General features: G+C 35.0%; 1 protein-coding gene across 1 annotated transcript in view; it reads right to left on the bottom strand.

Annotated features, from left to right (window-relative positions):
• Positions 1-19,296, bottom strand: part of ERC2 (ELKS/RAB6-interacting/CAST family member 2) — a 413,335-nt gene that overhangs the window by 299,630 nt on the left and 94,409 nt on the right. Inside the window, exons 5-6 of the mRNA XM_065749769.1 lie at positions 17,888-18,043; positions 14,276-14,443 (exon numbers count right to left, since the gene is read on the bottom strand). Coding sequence (XP_065605841.1) covers positions 14,276-14,443; positions 17,888-18,043 — 324 coding nt within the window. The remainder of the gene's footprint in view (positions 1-14,275; positions 14,444-17,887; positions 18,044-19,296) is intronic.

Raw genomic sequence — 19,296 nt, 5'->3', positions numbered from 1 at the left:
TCTGGATCCATTCTCAGAGAATCTGTGCAGAATAAACATTTGAAACATCTTAAGGACTAACTAAAACCATCTTTCTACTACGCTGCAAGGCAAATGATTTTTGGATGTTTTGCATTTTTATGCTAAGTAGTGCAGCTGCAATTCATAAAAAGCAATCAAGCTAATTTAAGTCAATCATGTCCAGGAGGTTCTCATCACTTGCATAAAAACGCTCTCACACTCATTTTAAGGCTCTATCACAGCAAGTAGCATTAGTTTCATTAGTTTCCCTCTAAATATTTATACCTGAATGTTCTGTATCTTACTCAAAAAAGAAAATGAAATATACATTTTACAGAGTTTTACAATATGATTTAAAATAATACATCTCATTTGAACAGAAACTTGTTGATAGAAACAATCTAACACAAACAGAATATATTAGAACCTAGCAACACCTTACCTATAGTTGTAAATAGTTTAAGGCATCAGGTCAAAGGCAAAGTAAACTTTCAGCACTTGAAATGCACAACTGCTACCCTCTAACACATAATTTAGACTACATTACTGGGATCATAACATGTTTTGAATTTATTATTTTGTTTTATTGGTATGGCACATCACAGCTGCCATCCTGAGTTCCCTCTCAGCTGCTACATTTGACATTTTAAATTATGATTTTGTTTTAAAATTTTGCATTAACCATTGCCTCTACAATTTAGACCTGTAAGCCCATTGCAGACATGCAAGAACCCTTTCCTTAGATGGGTTAAATCCAAGATAACTGATCTGAGTTCCATTGTGATTCTTTGCCTTGTGGCCAACTATCATGACCATTGATTCTTTTCAGCCAACAAAAAATAATGGCAAAAGAGCCCCTGAACTGCACACTATGCCATGACTTTATTTATATTCCCTGAAAGATGACTGTGGGATTTAGAACAGAAAGTAGAGATAGATGCAGAGAATGACATAAACAAGCTCTTAGTGAAGAAATTAAGGCAGGTGAGAACAGAGACAGCCTGCAGGAGAATCATTTAATACGTCAGAATGTGAAGTTGTTATCACATCCCAGTGGGTTACATTTGGCCATATTTTTATAAGTGGTGTAGATATACTTCTGAATTTAGAAATAGCAGAAATTTGTGTTATCTAGAGACACTTTTATTCTCGTTTTTTTCCAGTCACACTTGAAAAATTACGCCAAATTTTAGTTTAAATTCTTCTGTTAGCTTCAACAACTTTGGATAAATTGCTTTTTTTTTTAGTGCCTTTGTAAAATGGAAAGCAGAGACAAAGATTATATAACAAATGTTTGACAAGCACTCTAAAACGACTCCTCAAATATGCATATTCATTACAGTGAATAATTCATTAACAAGATTTCTTTACACATCAACCTCATGAAGATCTTCTAGATGAAGATTTATTTCTGTCGACAATTTTGCCCTGACCTTCCTCTCAACATTAGATTACTCCACTCACATTTTGAAACATAATTTATGGAATCACAGAACAGTAAAGGTGATAAAGAAATCTAAAGATCACGTAGTCCTGTGCACCTGCTCAAACCAGGCCAAACCACAGCAGGTTGCTCTGAATATGTCCAAGAATTGAGAGCCCACAGGGCTTGACAGCTCTCAGCTTGAAAAAGAAGTGTATTTGTTTATGGTTAAACGGGATTTTCTGTATTTAAATTTGTGTCTATTGCCTCTTTTCCTTTCAGTGGATAACACTGAGAAGAACATGGTTCTATTTTCTTGAAACCATTTTATCAGGAATTTATATATACTGATAAGCTCCTCCTTGAGCCTTCTCTACTTGAAATTATCCAGCTCTCTCAGCCCTTTCTTATTTAATAGATGCTTCAAACTTTTAGTCATCTTTCTCTCCCTATGTTGGATTTGTATGCATGCATCTTTTTCTAGGGAAAGCCAGGACGCAGTTCTCCTGACATTCTCTCATCAGTACTGAGTATAGAGGAAGTATCATCTCCCATGACCTGCTGGCTATGGTTTTCCTTATTGTTTTCCTTCCTTACTACAAGCTCCCATGTTAACTTCAGGTCCACCCAAGCCTCCTTATCTTTGGTTTTTTTTGGTTTTTTTTTTGTTTTGTTTTTTTTGCCAAGTTCTCTCCAGTTGTGACTGCAAATGCTGGTAGGTGAGCTTATTTCTTCCCAGGTATAAGAATTTGTACCTCCCTTTTTTTAACTTAGTGAGATTCCTGTATCTGAAAGCATTTGTTGTCCATGAAGCAAATGAAACAGTTATGCTTAACTTCTCACTAGGTATGCAACGAACCTCTTCAAAATTCATGATGGAAGATGACAACATAGCATGCTAGTTCTCTGCCAGACCACCAGTACAAAGAGTCATGCTGAAAGAGGCATGAAAACAAATGCTTGTGTTCTTCAGTGGAAATAGGTCGTATCTTTCCTATGGATTGTGACCAACACCAACTGCAAGACTGGACAACAGCCATGAGTCTATATAGTATATGAGTCTGGGTCAAGTCTATCAAAGGTCTGTGTTCTGATTTAAATGTCATTTATTTGGTCCAATGATTCTGTTCATAGAAATGGAGAGCAGGTTGACCACACGTGTCTATCTTTATTTGTGGCCTGACAATTGGTGGGATAAACTTCATTATGTTTATGCTGAGGAAGACTACTTCTCATTTATTTCGTCTGTTGCAAACATAAACCTGCAAGCTGTATTAGATATGTACTATTGCATTTACCACAACTTCATGAAATCACACATAAAAATCCTGAAATGGGATAAAAGAAACTCAACTCCTCTCAATTTTTTGTTTTCAGTTTCTGGCAACATTTCAAAATAAACAAGGAAGCAAATAAATCCTTATATTGAAAGCTCAGCCATGACTGTATTTACAGAAAAATTAAAGTTGGCTGAAATAAATATTCAGATGTAAAAAGAGAAATGTAATCTTATCAATTATGACCATGTAAAATGAAATAACTTCTCAATAACATATCTTAGTGTTTGTATGTTAATGAAGAAACTGAAGTTTTTTCCAGACAAAAGTGTATGCTTAAATTCCCAGTTGCCCCCAAAATGAAATTAACAAATTGAAATGGAAAAGATAATGTTATTGTGACTCTGACTCAAATAACATGGACCTGATGAGACACTCTCATCTTAAGAACTTTACTGCTTCTGCCATAAGGCAGAAAATGTGTAGTTCTATACATTCAAAGATAAAATAAACTGTGCAAGTACAGGAATATGCAAAATACATGTACAGTTTGAAATCCAATGTCATGCATGATCATATAAGAGGCTGCCCTGTGTTATATGTTAGAGTTCCAAAAAACATAAGAGATCAAAGAATTACACTCTGGAAATCAAATATATCCAGAGTCCTTTTCCTCTACAGTTTTCTTCTTCACCCTGTAAGTTTTCCTTGTTTTTACATGATCTTGCAGTACATCTAAATTTAATGACGAAAGACAAATGTCCATACAAATCTTCCTAGTAGTAACCTAGCTTCCATTTAAGCCCCAGACACAATAAGTAACTTTTGTATAAATAAATAATTTTTGTAATTTCTATTAGTAGCACTTTCTATCAGAACATTCTTCCTTAGTTCTCTGTTACTTCTTCTAATTTTTTAAGGTAAATTTAATGCCCTCAGTGAGGAATATTCCTATGTGTCATGCCCTGTACTTTCAGATTTACGAGTGAAAAACACTACTGATGTTTTAGAATAAAAATAGCCTTCTCCCATCTTGTCACAAAGTATTTTACATTCAACCACAGACAATACTCATACTTGGAAAACAGGAAAATATTTACACAAAAGATAATAAGTATGTAGAAATGGGGAGAGAGATAGTAGCTATTGCTTTTCATTTCATTTAAGTATTATAGGAGGACAGCTATACTACTTATGAATACTACAATCAATTTGTTAATCTTTTGCTCTGATGGTGTTCAGGAAAAATAACTAAATGAAACAGCGTAGAAGTAATTAAACTAATGGAAAGTATTTAAAATATTTTCTTGGGGGTTCAAGAGTTTAAACAGCCTAAAGGGGAAAATAAGCATGCAGTGAACAAAACCCAGAACTGTTTTTATTTACAAGCTCCTCAGTCTTTCCTACCCCATACCCATCTGATCTCACAGCATAGGGCAGCTGAAAGAAAGTAGTCTTTAAAATGATAAGCAACAGCTGTTATGTGTGTTTGACCTGAGAAGAATTTGAAAGACAAAAGCTGAAGGACAAGAGAATGAAAACAGTTTCCATAAATGAAGTATTTGCAGAATTGTTTGAGACTGTTTCTAGCCAAATTCTGGTAACAGTATCTGACGTGCATCTTGCCTATATGAAACGTACTTCACTTAAAGACAGAAGTAGAGAAGCTAATAAAGGCAATGATCATTCACAGTCCACACACAAATAATTATATAAACAGCCTGTTTTAAAGGAAAATCGTTACTGACCTTCAAAAATCAAGAACACATGTCAGAACTAAGGTTTGAAGGACTGCCTCTAAGTCCACTTAACTCCTTTTGCTGAATAGGACAGACAAAATTATGCAGAAGCAGTAATCAAAATGTTCTCACCCATTTTATTTTGTCTTCTGATCTACATTCACTTCCAGCTTTACACTAAATACCATATTTTTCAAAACACTCTGAACTCTCTGATCATATCCTGTTAGAACTTAATCCTACAATACCTAAGTATATTCAGTACATTTCTAATGCTAATCACAGCACAACTCACAGTCTTAAAGGATGTTCAAGAAGCTCCCTCTACCACCCTGATGTTCCTGTCCCAGAGCACCTTAACAGTAGCATCATTTGCAATACATAATTCTTTTTCACTCATTCCTCTCTGATTCTGTAGAATTCCATTTTCCTTCATTAAGTTTTGGATTATTATTAATACTGGGCAAAATCTGAGTTTTCCCTTCTTATTCCTTCATCAAATGCATCGGAAATATTTATTCGCATTTTTAAAATCATTTTTCCCAGTTTTCCAAATCTTTATTTCTCCTGGCACAGTACTGCTGCTCATACATTCTTTTGTAAAACTCAGAGTGCTATTACTGGAAAAATTCACTGTAATTATCATGCAAGAATCTCTTAAAAAATAAAGAGACAGTTATGAGGCAAAGAATATACATTGTACACTCATCAGAATGCATGTAGGTTTATGGGATTTTTTTTTTCAATTACAGCTGGTGAAATAGATACAGGTAGCAAAATAGGGTCAGATAAATAAAAAAAAACCTCTGATATCTGTAATTGCACCAGCAAATCTTGATATTCTTATTACTTTATATCCCACACTTCCTTCACAAAAATATGGAAATTAACATTAAGAAGAGATATAAGTGATGCAAGTAAATCGACCTGTGAAAAAGCGTGTACACTGCACAGGGAGCAATTCAAAGACTATTCTTCATATTTCACAGAACAGATAACTAAAAGCAATTATACAGTCTCAAGTTACTCAATGCCACATAACACAGTATCTTTAAATATACTACTGCGTTATAAATTATTACATAGAAACTATGCAACTACTGCTATAGCAGTGAAAAGGTAGACGATGCTATATGGCAAAGGAAATAAGTCCCACAGAGGATTTGTTTGAAGAGCTAAAATTATAATGCCATAATGTTAAAATAAACACCGGAAAAGAATCAAAGAATCAAACAAATTGGAAGTAACACCCAAAACTGAGAGGTGAAACACAGACAGCTAACTCAAGAGTTTACCAACATTTTTAACCACTTGCATGACCAAAGACCTAAACAGAACATTTTTCAAAGGAGGCAGATGATTTGAGAACTTTGTTACGATTACTTCTTACCTACTCAAAACCCACAAATGTTAATTAACATTCTGCATTTGAGAACATTTTGCATTTTAATTAAACTCACTACCTTCTTACTAACTACATTTAAAAAATGCTCAAAGGATATTAATATCTTTATTTAAGTAGGTGCTATCATGCATAGTGGTTGATTAGCCCAGCTTCTTTTCAAGTGAGGGATGGCTATTTTCATGGCTCACTGTACACAACTGCAACTCCTCCCTCCCTGCAACAACTGATTGCTCTCACATGTCTGTGCCAGCCAGTCCGCCAGGATTTTTATTTACTAAGACCTTGAGGCTACACAACTTAACTACCATGACTTATCATAGTAGAATTGTAAAGTAGCACATCTACTTCAGAAACACAACTTGTGCCACACATGGATTATCCTTTGCTAAATGTCTAAATGAAACAGTACATTTATGTCTGCGTTTCTACATTGTCCGATTTATAAAATGAAAACTCAGCATTCACAGTCACAGAAGCCAAAAACAGAAACCACTAAATGGAATTTCATTAAGTTTATCACTCCAGCTAGTTGATACACCAAATAATAACTGAATACACCAAATAATAACTGAATCAAATTCCTGCTGCTTCTTTTCCAGGAAATAATTCATAAAAATCTTTTACATGTAACAATGACATTTTTAAAAAATTCTGTCTCCACTCCTTGATGATTATAAGTATGGAAAGCTCTAGAGAAATGTAAAGTACAGTGTAATAGTACTACGTTATCACTCAGGACGTTGTGCAACTTCTTTTTGACTTAGTTGATCTTATGTAGAGATTTACCTAACCATTATCAGGTCAGGTTTGACACCAATGATCTTTTACAAGCTTTGTTTCTTCAACATCTTGTAACTAAAAGGAAAATGTCATTTAGAATTCCTCCAAGAAAACAATCAAGCCATTTGAGGTCTATTGTCAACATAAAGCTTTCCAAAGACTTCTGGATCACCACAGCTGCAGAAGCTTCTGTATTTCAAATGGGCCATTTCATCATGACTTTTCTTCTGCAGAGTGGAGGACAGACTGAGAATGACTCTTTACTCCTCCCACAGGCTTGAGTATGGGGGTTAAAAGCCACACAGACTGTGAAATGAAAGCTCTGCTACACTTATGTTAGAAAAAGAAATAAATCTCTTCAGTAGAAAAGGATGCCCCCAAACAGGATCACTAATTAAAAAGAAGACAGCCAAGATTCTTCTGGCCTTTAGCTCCAGCACACAGTCTGAACTACCTCACATGATATTCTCAAATTTCTTTCTTAACATCAGTGTAATACAACTTAAATCAGTATTTCCTAAAATGTAAAAGATCCTACCTTTCTATAACAAAATATTACCTAGCTGTATGTACCCTAAACAAGAGTAATTCAGCACCCACACACAACCCTTTTCACTTTTATAAGCCATGAGAGCCATGTGCATTTGCCTTTAAGGGATCATGGGCTCCTGTCTCCCTTCAGTCACCAAATTTATAATTCATGTCTTCCTTCAAATGACTCCACCCTTTTCTCTACCTGTTTCTTAAGCATGAAAAATAACTCCCTGAAAATAAATGCAAAACTACCTCCATCAGCACAATTAATCACACTATAAGAAATAGCCAGAGTTGAAAGGATCATTTGTAATGCAGTCTTATCAAAATTCCTCTCAAAATATCTTCAATAAAAGCAAAAGCTGTTAAAACAGTATCTAATGACAGTATAATTTTTCTAATCATTCTCATTAACTATAGTCAAACCTAACTGAAGCTTAATTTATCTTATCACAGTAAATTTTACTTTAAAAAGTCTCATTTAAGCTGTTTACTTGAATGTTGTTTTGTAAGGCAACAAGGTAATGTTCTGTCAGTCTAAGAACTAGGAAAAGTCAGTGTAAGAACTAGGAAAAGTGAATAGGTATTTATTATTTTAATTAAATAAAATAGATTAAAATGAAAAGTGTTTTGATAATAAAATAAATCTAACGTTCATTAAACTATTAGTCCCCAAAAAACTGTCAAAATCTTTACACATCAAGTATACAAATCCTTATCTCTGTACTTCATCTTTCCTATTTCCTTTTCATCTGTGTTCTCCTGTCTCTGGGCGCTACTTTCAATTCCATTTCAAGTCCTTATTAAAAAACAGAATACTATTGTCAAGAATGGACTTAATCAGAAAATAAAAATTTTAACTCATCAATATTTCTCTGGATAAATTAATTCTTGTGTGTAACTCTGAAAGCAGAAAATAGACATCTTCAGGACCACATTACCTGTCATGGATTTGCCACATGGAAAAGCTTCCACTGAGGTTGGACCAGGTCTGAGGAGGTTGCTAGTCCAACCTTCTGTTCTAAACAGGGTACACACTCAATACAGATGATGCCATTTGGCACCTAGTCCAGAGTGGAGCACAAGCCAGAAGAATCAGGGAAATTGCTGCCCTCCTCACCCAGACATACACACATTTCTATATGTCACTCAGTTATTCTTTTCTCACTTAGGGAGATAACAGCCAACTCATGAAGCAGTTGTTCCGAAAGCTTCCACATATTTTATTTCAAAGATGAACAAGAAACAGAAGCATGTAGACATGCTACCCATAGATTTTATTTCTAATCATATTTGTTTCAAAATTAACTTCTGTTTAAAAATGCACTGCTCTTTTAGTTCAACACTCAACCTGCTACCATGCACAAGAGAGACATGAATAGCTGCAGACAATGTAAATGGTACACAAGCCTCCAGAATGGTACTTCCATGGTGGCTGACCCTTCCTCTGCGCAGAAGGCAGGTCTGTGAGCACAATACGCAGGCAGTACAGCAAAGAGAGCACACTGATTTGAAACAGATTGATTTGAAACAAACAAAAAAATAAGTGGAAAGAATATATTTCCAAAGTAAAACACTTAGAAAACTACAAGCCTGAGAGTGAAATAACCTTAGTTATACCACTATTATTTCCAAATTAAAAAGCCTTATATTTCATAGAATCACAAAATTGTAGGGATTGAAAAGAAACTCTAGAGATCATAGAGTCCAGCCCCCTGCCAAAGCAGCTCCCTAGCCCAGGTTGCACATGTAGGCATCCAGGCAGGTCTTGAATGTCTCCAGAGGAGACCCCACACCTCTGTGTGCAGCTCCAGTGCTCCATCACCCTCACTGTGAAGAAGCATCAAACAAAGCAAAGGTTTCAATCCAAATATTCTGTGCTGTCTGCTTTTACCTGCTCTTTACACTAAGAATTGCTAAGAAGTCAATCACTTCCCAGCCTTTCTTTATAAACAGATTCATTTTAAAAGAGAAAAGGATTGCAATCGACTATCATCAATCTTTAATTTTACTATTTTTCTTCTGCTTTAACAAGTGCATGCTCAGATTTTATATAGTCTTCTCCATTGACAAGACTAAGCTTATAACTTGCAACATTTCTTTGTGGGGTTACTCAGATTTGACAGTTCATTAACCTACACGAAGTACACGCACTGTGTTACCTAAAGCAATGAAACAATTAAGTGCTAAGATAGTTTGTGTCAGAACTGCTTCTGAAACTCTGAGGAATTTTAGAAATTCTGAAATGTTCTTCTCCACTGAGGTACACAGCTGAAAATGAGATACATTGCATCAGTTTACATCAGGTTTTTTTCCTGAGGGTAAGAGCAGAAGTACCAGTATACAAATACAGTATAAAACTGTACTGTCTTTTACTTTCCTAAGTAAAAGTAATCAAATTTGTTTACATCAAAAAGGATCATTTGTGCTATTTAACCTCTTTCATATTTGGTTAAAGGGCTTCATTTTAAACTTTTATATATAAAGCTTTTACACAATGGCAAAGAAAATCTAATCTAACATCCTGCCTTTTAGCAATTCTCTGTGGAGTGACATTTTCAGTATCCTGTAGCTGGAGTAGCCTGACCTTGGCTCACATTTATCTGACCGCAGCGTTGTCACATCATTAATAAGCACAGAATCAAAACAAAGATTATATACTTCAGGGTAGGAAGAGTTTGCATGGTTTGGCTCTCTTATCATACATACCCTTAAAATGGAACAAAATGAAATGCACATAGCAGAGGTGGTGAACGTTCTAAGAACTAGTTCCAAACTTTCCTGGCAATAAATGATTTTCAGACCTCCCAACTGTGGCCACCATGATAGTTATTGCTTTACAGGATTATACCCTTTTGTTTCAGCTGTCAATAAAAACTCCAGATGATAGCCTTTTAAGTCAAAGAAGCCTTTAAAAAATAAAACACTGACATCATTAAGATAATAGAAACACTGAACAAAAAGCACATCATGTTTAGATCTAGAGTCAACATATTTACTCTTGGTTTTATTCACTTTCTCTGAGCACGTGACAAAACATTGACAAAACATCTTTGCATCTGAAATCTTATCCTTTGTAAAAAGGTAAGTGGAAATTAACTATGTACATCAAAAATTTCAGATGCCCTCTGCTATAATGAGTATATGCAAACCAACCATCTGAATAACCAGACAACGCTAATGATGCTTTTCAGCAGTAGTTGATATTCTGCAAAGTCTAAAAGATCATTATATCAGAAGCTCACACTTCTGTTCGCACTACTGAAACAAACTGTAATTTTAAACTCGAATTTGCACTACACTTGAAAAAAAGGTAGTAATTTCAGTGACATCATTAACATCCTGGACTTGAGACAATACAAAAATTTAATTTACTGAGTAACAAATAGTGACAAAATTAAGCAGTAACAAAGCAAAACTAATGAACTTCCAAGGATACTTGAACTCCAAGAAACATTAATAAATACCAAAAGATTACTTTTAAGTGTTGCACCCTATTAGACAGGTTAGACCAGTGAGGTGGGGGAATACAAAGTATAATTAAGGAAGTAGAATCAGTACAACATCCCAGGGGTCAATAATGGATCCAGTACTGTTCAACTTCATTAATTATCTGGATGACAGGGGGGCAAATACGCTCCCAGAAAGTTTGCTGATGACAGAAAACTGTGAGGAGTGGCTGATATGCCAGAGGCCATGCTGCCATTCAGAGGGACTGTGATGGGCTGGAGCAGAGGACTGACAGAAACCTCATGCAGGTCATTCTACAAATCATGCTGTTGCATCATATATGCAGCTATGGTATCCAAAACCTGAAGGCAGCCTCAGAGTGCTATTATTAAGGTAAATAATAAAAGCCTTGTTATGAAGTAAGTAAGATCAAATCAAATATATCTTTTACTACAGGATTTACTGAACTGAATTAATTAGCATAAGGTGATTACAAAGTAATCCTGTTTAGGCAGGGAGTCAACACTGCAACTACCAACACTTTAGCTCAGGATTAAAACTGACCTTTTTTGGCTACTTTTACCACTAGGAATAAGCCCTTCCAGGCAGATTATGAGCTTGTTTCAGGACAGCATGAAATTCTAAAATGGTAGTTAACAAAATATATTCTGCAAAGAAGACTTGGACATGCAAAAAGAAAGGACTGGGGTTTAATGCAGGCCAAGAAGTTATTAACTTCACTCATCTGGGATCTACAAACAATACCTTGTACAGTACAAAATTCCTTCTGTAATGTTTTCCACCTGCTGGAGGGCTGCCATACACCCTGTGTCTCCCCTGCAGGTGCTTTTCCATCTACTGCTGAACCCAAATGTTCTCCCTTTAAATAAGACCTGAGGCCTGAAGGTAGAAGATTCATGTGCTCTTAGCAGACAAAATCTTTTCCTAATTCTACATAGCAGAAAACAAAAGCTGCTATGTCCAGAATAGAATATGGTCTTCAACTATAGGACACATCAGCTGTCTCAGTTGCAAACCCAGGTCTCAGAGAGTGCACAGCTGACAAAATCATATTTTTATTTCTCATCCTCCTTCAATGGTAGGTCACATGCATGTTCATCGTGTAAATAAAACTTGCTCATTTTCAAGTGTGTCACAAGATGGACCCTATTCTTAATGCACTGAAAGTCCCTCTACCCTATAATGGCTCTCTTGTTGCATAAACTGTTTTTCCTATGAGAATAGTACAAGCTTCATTGAAAGGGCTTTGGATTTTTTGTTGTTCAATTTAGCACAGCTTAACACGTATATCAGAAACAAAGCACCCATGGCCTTTGCTGATATGGGTTACACACATACTGTGGGAAATATAGAATTTCCAACAAAGATTCACAAAAAAAAGATAAATGTTCCCTTGACTGAACTGAAATTCTCCAAACTTTTGAAAGGAAGGACATTCACAAGTACTTAATAAAGCAACTGAGTTATATGAAGATTATATTTGTGAAATGGTTATCGCAAAGACTTCCCACAAAATTAAGAGTAGGCAAAAGGGAGTTTGGAACAGGTTTAGTAGATCTACACTACTGTGAACTTTCCTGTCTTGCTGCATCACATTAAGTTGCACAAAGTTGCAGTTCTAGTTTATTTCTGTCATTCACGATAAAACAATTTTCACGAGTTTCAGGAGGCAGCTCAGTACCATGAAAATGCACTCAGAAGACACAAATTTGCTAACTGAAATGCAAACTGAAAATAATTATTTACTTTTTATTGTTGTATTTTGGCCCAAAGGCCAACCAAAAGATATAAAGGGCAAGTAGGCATGCAAAAGAAATTAAAAAAAGGAGGCATTTCCAATCCTGAAAAAGACAAAATGAAATCAGGCTCTCTATGCTGCTCACAACTGTCTCACAGCTAATGCTAAACCTTAAAGTTTTGGCATCCAGTGAATGGGCTATAGCCTCACTTCATAATTTTTACTGAGATGCCTTCTTGCAGTTTATGTTGAAGATGTGTTTTTTCTGGTTGTGTTTAAGTGGTGATAAGAAGCAATGCAGCCATATACACAGGTTGCTGTCCAGCTTTTATGCTTCTCAGGGCTGCAGCACATTTCTACAGGATACCCATATCCTGTACTATTTACAGGATTCTCTCTATATTGAGAATCTTTCCAATATGCCAGTCTGGAAATTGTAAGCTACTAGTTTGTGGGAAAGAGGCACTTTTAACCAGAACTCCCTAGCATATGGAAGAGTGGTAAGAAGTTTGCTAAAATCCTGAGCATCTTGAAAATATGCGATTAATGCACCTTTATTTTCTGATCTACTGAATTGCTTGAGCACAAGTAATACGCTTGCTTTTCATGACTGCTGGACAAAGCAAATAATATTCTTACATAGTTATATATCAATTTGTAACAAATACTCTGTTTGGTTATAAGATTATTTTTACGACTGACTATCTGCCAGCACTAAGATTGTGATGTCTTGAATACATGCTGTTCTGACAAAGAATTAGGAAATCAAGTTAGTGGAGAGCCACTGGAATTCAGCATTATTCTCAGCAGCATGACTGGTACTACAGACCTTGCAAAATAGATTTGCACCACTGAAGATTTAAAATACGTAATTTCTACTTCTCAAAATCTAGATTGAGATCTGCTAGCATTTTTACCATTGTTCCTATTTTGCTTGTTTTACGTTACATACACAGATAAAGATACATGCTGGTTGGCCTCTAACACACCAGTTGGACCTGTGGACAAAGAATATCTTAGAAATATCTATTTCCCACTTCCTTGAGAACAATGAGAGCTTATTGTAACTTAGATTTCCTTCTAGAGCTTTGTTTGATACAAACTTGAAACACTGTTAGACTCCCATACTTGAAATACTACACTTCTCTTAAAAGAAACTAGTTGCACTGTTAAACTGAATTCACCCCTTGAAAGGGGTGTACACGCTGAAGTAAAGTAAAATGAAGCAATCTAAACTGCACTTCGTGTTCTAAGTCTATGAAGTGGATTTGTCTGTTTAAAAATAAATAAGGAATGAACAACATTTTTATCACTGGATTTCATTAAATGTAATAACTATCTCAACCCTGTATTCCATTACTCATATTTTTACGACCTGTTTTCATAGGTACGTCCATACATAATTCATGCGCTGGTCCAAATTAAAGACTGGAAATAATTATATATATATATATATAAGAATATTACATTAGAATGAACCACAGAATAATATCAGGAACCCCTGTATACACCTCTTGAAAATTCATCAGGAGATTAATTCTTCAGACTAGAACTAGAAAACCATCAGACCAAAGCAATCAAAACTCAGTAAGCTAATTGATGAAAAAATGAAATCACAACTCTCAAGCCATTAAGCCACAGCACCACCTTGAACCAAAAGAGAATTAGGCACAGTTTCTTAAACTGAACTCATAGATACTTTTAAAGTGAATTAGACAACAACATCTGGTGTGCTATTTAACATATGGATAGATATAGATACAGATGTCAGATTGATATTTCAAGGGCTTAAAATTATTTCACTTTAACAAATTGTCTTCTATATAGACTTGCAACAAATATAATCAACTTGATACACATTATTAACTGAACATTTATATCGTGTTTTATGATTAGAAGATACCATACCTCTGTCTGAAGTATGGCAGCTCTCTGTTCTTTGGCAGTAAGTGACTCTTTAAGCACTTCAATGTGTTGCTTGCAATCTGAATTCTGATTGCTAAGGGTTTCAAGCTTAGTTTGTAAGGCAAGAAGTTCTGATTCTTTCTTTGAAAGTTCTTGTTTCAGTTGGTCAATCTGTAATGGGGAAAGTAAACAATTTAATGTTAGTTTTACTTTCAATTCATAGTGGCACTTGAAATCTGGAAAGTGAGAAAGACCAAAATAATCATGCAACTTGTATCTCCTGTAAATTCTGGATGAGAATTCAGATGCAAACTGTTAAAATGATCTCAACTTTGAGTAATTTCAAGTACTCCCCTTTAAGAAAGATTATCCTGCTCTTGCTGACATTAAAAAAAGAAACTCTTAAAGCTTAAACGTGATGATTTGGCCTATAAATTCACCACAGATCTCTCTTAAGTTCAAAGGAATTTACCCTGTGAGGTAAGTCTGGCAGGACAGGGAACACACATCAGAAAAAAAGTTTTCATGAAAATATAAATTCTATTCAATAGCCTATTCCTTCCAACAGTGTGATTCTTGTGACTTTAGTTATCATTTGTTCAAGTGAATCAAGGCTTTTAGGAGTCTAATGAGAAAAAGCAGGCATCTTAATAAAGAGAGGAAAATAGGGAACTAGAAATTTGACATTACTCCTCTTGCAAACTTGCTGCTGCCCACCATCCCCATCTCCACTTTTCCTTTCTGGCGGTTCCTATGGAATTCTAGGTACTGGGAAAGCCAAGCCAAGAAGATTAGCTTAAGAGAAGCCTGAGAAAAATGTTAGGAAAAAAAGAAATTCCACTTAGAAAAACATCTGTGAGATTGTACATAAAAGTGTATCCTAGGGGAAATTCACTAAGAAGGAAGAAGGAGCTTCTGAATTCCAAAGGATATCAATAAATGTTTTGGAACTGCGATTATTTTTCCCCTTCCATAATGCTGAGCGGGAGGGGTGGCCACGATGCAAAAGTACAGTGGATTTAGAATATGAAAATCTGAATAAGGCACTGGACAACATACAGAGAGATGCTAAAGTATGGCAAATTAGGTGACATAACATTATCATTTTTAAGTTCTGTGAAATAATACTGGTCACCAGATGAGTTCAGATACATCATTTCATGAGGATTATTTGAAATAAAAATAGTGAGTGCATCTGCATAGTTCAGGGAAACTGTTTCCTTTATTTTTGGAAAGTTTTCTTGATGACTTCAAGTAGACTTAGACATCTTTGAAATTCAAGTTTCAATTCGGCAGTGATAATAGAAGCGTTGTGTTTTTTATTCTCTTAATTCAATTGCAACCCAGCAGACACTTGGGATGCAAGAAATCTTGAAGGGCTAGATAGGTTATTCAAAGGAAAGAATAATGAAATACTTTATATACAAATACATATATATACATAGATATGTATATCCACAGGCTGACCCTACTCAGCTTTAATAATCCTAAAGATTCAGAGATTAAATACTGCCATGACACAGTCACTAGAAATATTTTCTGCTGATTAATCTATTTCTAGTATATTTGATTTTGCATTTTTCTATATTGTGTTTCCTTACAAATTAAATGAAAATATGAAAAAATGAAATATATTCTATGTGCATGATGACACATTTATTCCTTATTCCTCTCTACAAATCTCAGTATGTCTGCATATGTGGTTAAGGTACTTGGCCAACCAACCCTGAGCTACTGTATAAAGTCAAAAATCCATGGAAGAGCTAAAAACAATAAGCTTCACAATCTGAAAACATCACAATAAGAAAAGAACAATAAAAAGATGTCAAGAAAATATTAAAAAAGTGCAGTTAGGAAGTTGCTAGAGAAAATTTTCTCTTGAAAGCAAACCACCTTCTTCCATCCCTTGCCAGAATACGTAATGAAGTATGGAAACTAAGACAAAAACATATGTGATATGAACAATGGGAAAATCTGTCTACAGCATACAAAGACAAAAACTAAACCCATAGCCAACATGAATTACATCACATGCATTATATGAGATTATGAGATCTATGTGAACATCACGAACACTTAATCTCTCCTAGAAACAATTCTCACTTTTTTTCCATGACACAACCCACACTGAGAAACAATCAACCCCTTTCCAAAAGCTTGATTTTCATCACAGGTATATTCTTCGTGTTTCAGAAAGAGAATCTGTTCTTTAGTTCTGGCTAAAAGACCCATGAACAGCCAGAAGTTTAAAAATTGGCTATAACTCTCACAAAAATCTATGTTAATTAATTGTTCCTTTGACTGATGTGTAATTAAAGTGCAAAGACGAAAATGGACTAAAACTTCAATGTTAAAAATAACATATCGAGATTATCAAAGGAATAGGAAAGTAACACATTGGTTTCAAAAATAAGTTTTTACTTCTGGGTACATTTGCTTTCTGAAAGTCCTGCAGAAGCTATTAGTGTGTTAAAAAAAACTTTCCTGCAGATGTGCATACATTTTCACTTTGTTATATTAAGTGGTATAGAATATCAACAGTCATGATTCGGTGAAATCTTTCAATAAAAAAAAAGGAAAATAAAGAACATTTTTGTAATTTATGAAGGCCACAGTGAAAAAGTCTACATGCTACAGCATTTGCAGAACTCTGACCTCTGATCATGACCTTCCCATTTCATGACTTTAATTTGCCTGTCACTACTTTTTCTACTTTGCCCTGTACAACCTTCTTTCACCTCTTTTGCTGAAACTCGAGTTCCTTTGCCTTCTTTCTCAATTAATAATTGTCATTTCCTTAGAAATCACTACCCTTTCTCTAATATAATTATTCCACATACCAAAATTCTTATGTGAAATTGCATAGTGAAAGAAAGCAAGCAATCAAAAACAGAGCTTTTTCCCTGAATATTGCGTAGCTTAAAATCAAAAGACTAAATCTTTAAGCCAATAATTCCATTAAATGGAACAGATTTAGATAACACAAGAGTCTGCTTTTGTATGGCAAATGATTCCTGCTCTTGTAAATGAAGAAATTAAGTGAAAGCACAGCAATGCAAGTAAGGCAAAGCAGCTGGATAAGGTAAACTAGACATTTATCTGTAGTTTCTAAAGCCTGTGTTTTGCAAGCTCTTGTTTTTGGTGTAAAGGTTATTTCAGTTGGTTGATTTGGGTTTTTTGGTGCACTTTTGGAGGTTTGGTTGGTTTTTAAGTTTTTACAACAGATTCAGATCTGTCCTCAAAAAACAGCATAGTTTTGTCTAGCACATTTCTTCCGCAGGATCACCTAGAAATTACACACTTTTTAAATAGAATAAAAAGTCATTACACATAAGTGAAACATGGTATAAGGGATATTACACATAAGGGAACATGGTATAAAAGCTAACAATTGCAGTTGCGTCAGTAGTAGTGTTGGAATCATCCCTACCTCTCCTACGTTAAAATATATATGAATTTTTGTTTCACTAAAATACTTCACTCTTCTACAGCAAGAGTAGCATATAGCAGAGATTTCCCAATGGAAGACTTGCAGACTCACTAGTGTTGGAAAAGGTCTAGTTAAAACTGTTGTTCACATTATTTAAACACTTTTCAGATATTAACAGATTTTACCTTATTTTTCATGAACTTTGAGTGACTCTTGTAAACTTCTATTTGTTTGATTTCTTCTTCTCGATCCTCTGTATTCAGAACTCCATTTGTCTTTAACATCTGTATTTCATCTTCAAGGTCTCTTATATTGCGCTCAAGTGAAGCTATTTTGGTATCCTAAATTATAAAAAAAAAAGTATTGAAAATGATATGAATCTTGTTTTAAGACCTAACAAAAGTATTTCTGTACCTACAGAAATAACAAGACCAAAAAATAGATGGTAAAAATACAGCTTGCATATACATTGTCATAAGCCATAGGTAATTCTATTGAAATCAATTTAAAGTAATAGATTTTAAATCTCTTTCATAAAAATAAAAGCAAAACACCAGTAAAATGCTATGTTCCATTGTACTGCCTATAGAAAATGTATCCTGGTCAGAATCATCTCTTCATTCCTCCACAGTTAGGAATGAAGGAGGATGGAAAACCTCTATGTTTTGCGCTTAACATGGATGTCATGTCTTCTTTATACTCCTAATCACCTGGGCCTGGCTATTATTCAAAGCTCTTAAACACAAAGGCTAAGTTCAGCCTAGAGAGGCCAGTCCACTAGCACTGCAGGAAGACAGGCCACTTCATTATGTGAGTTGGCCTAAGGCAATTTGCAAGGTTTGTACTTCTGCCTGTTGTCCTGGGTAACAAAGGTTGTTTCCTCACATAGTTTTCCTCCATCACATCACTAAGAGGACATTTAGCACTTTTAATTATGAGTCTCAAAAATAAATCCAAAAAACCACAACCACTAAAAAAAATTCTGTATCACAGACAATAGTTGCCATGTGCTCCAGCACAGCAGTGGCAACATGCAGTGATTTTGTTAATGTTGGTGCCAGTCATTTGGAAACTGAATAAATCTCCTCAGAGTCAGAAACATTTTAGAAGAGAAAAAAAGGAAAAAAAATTAAAGAATTCCACCAACCAGGAGAACTATTTATTAGGACCAATATGGGACTTCCAATGGTTTTAAGATAAAAGGCTAATGTTACCATAAGGCCACTCTCTATCTTCTTAAAAAATCATGGCAGAACTGGTCACAGATTCTTAACAACTAGAGAAAGACAATTGTTGCACTCATCTTTAGAAGAGATTAAAAGAATTAAACTAACTGAACACCAGGCACAGCCTCACTATGGACCTTGGAAAGTCTTCTTGGACAATTGTCTTTATAGATAAAATGGTTACACTTGTGGATGAAGGATGTAGAAGGTCATTTACCTCAGCCTTTGCAAGACTTAGGACACAATTTCTGACAGCATTCTTGTATCAAAGTTATGGTCTATATAGGTGATCAATTGGCAAGGTAAAAAAAAAATACCTAGATTTATGATCAGGATTAGAGTATAGCAGCTAATAGGTTGTTCTCTTC

This window comes from Cyrtonyx montezumae, unplaced genomic scaffold (assembly GCF_038088225.1).
Source record: "Cyrtonyx montezumae isolate F1298 unplaced genomic scaffold, pur_monq_1.0 scaffold_6, whole genome shotgun sequence".
NCBI lineage: Eukaryota > Metazoa > Chordata > Aves > Galliformes > Odontophoridae > Cyrtonyx > Cyrtonyx montezumae.
This window is presented reverse-complemented; position numbering and strand designations above follow the sequence as displayed.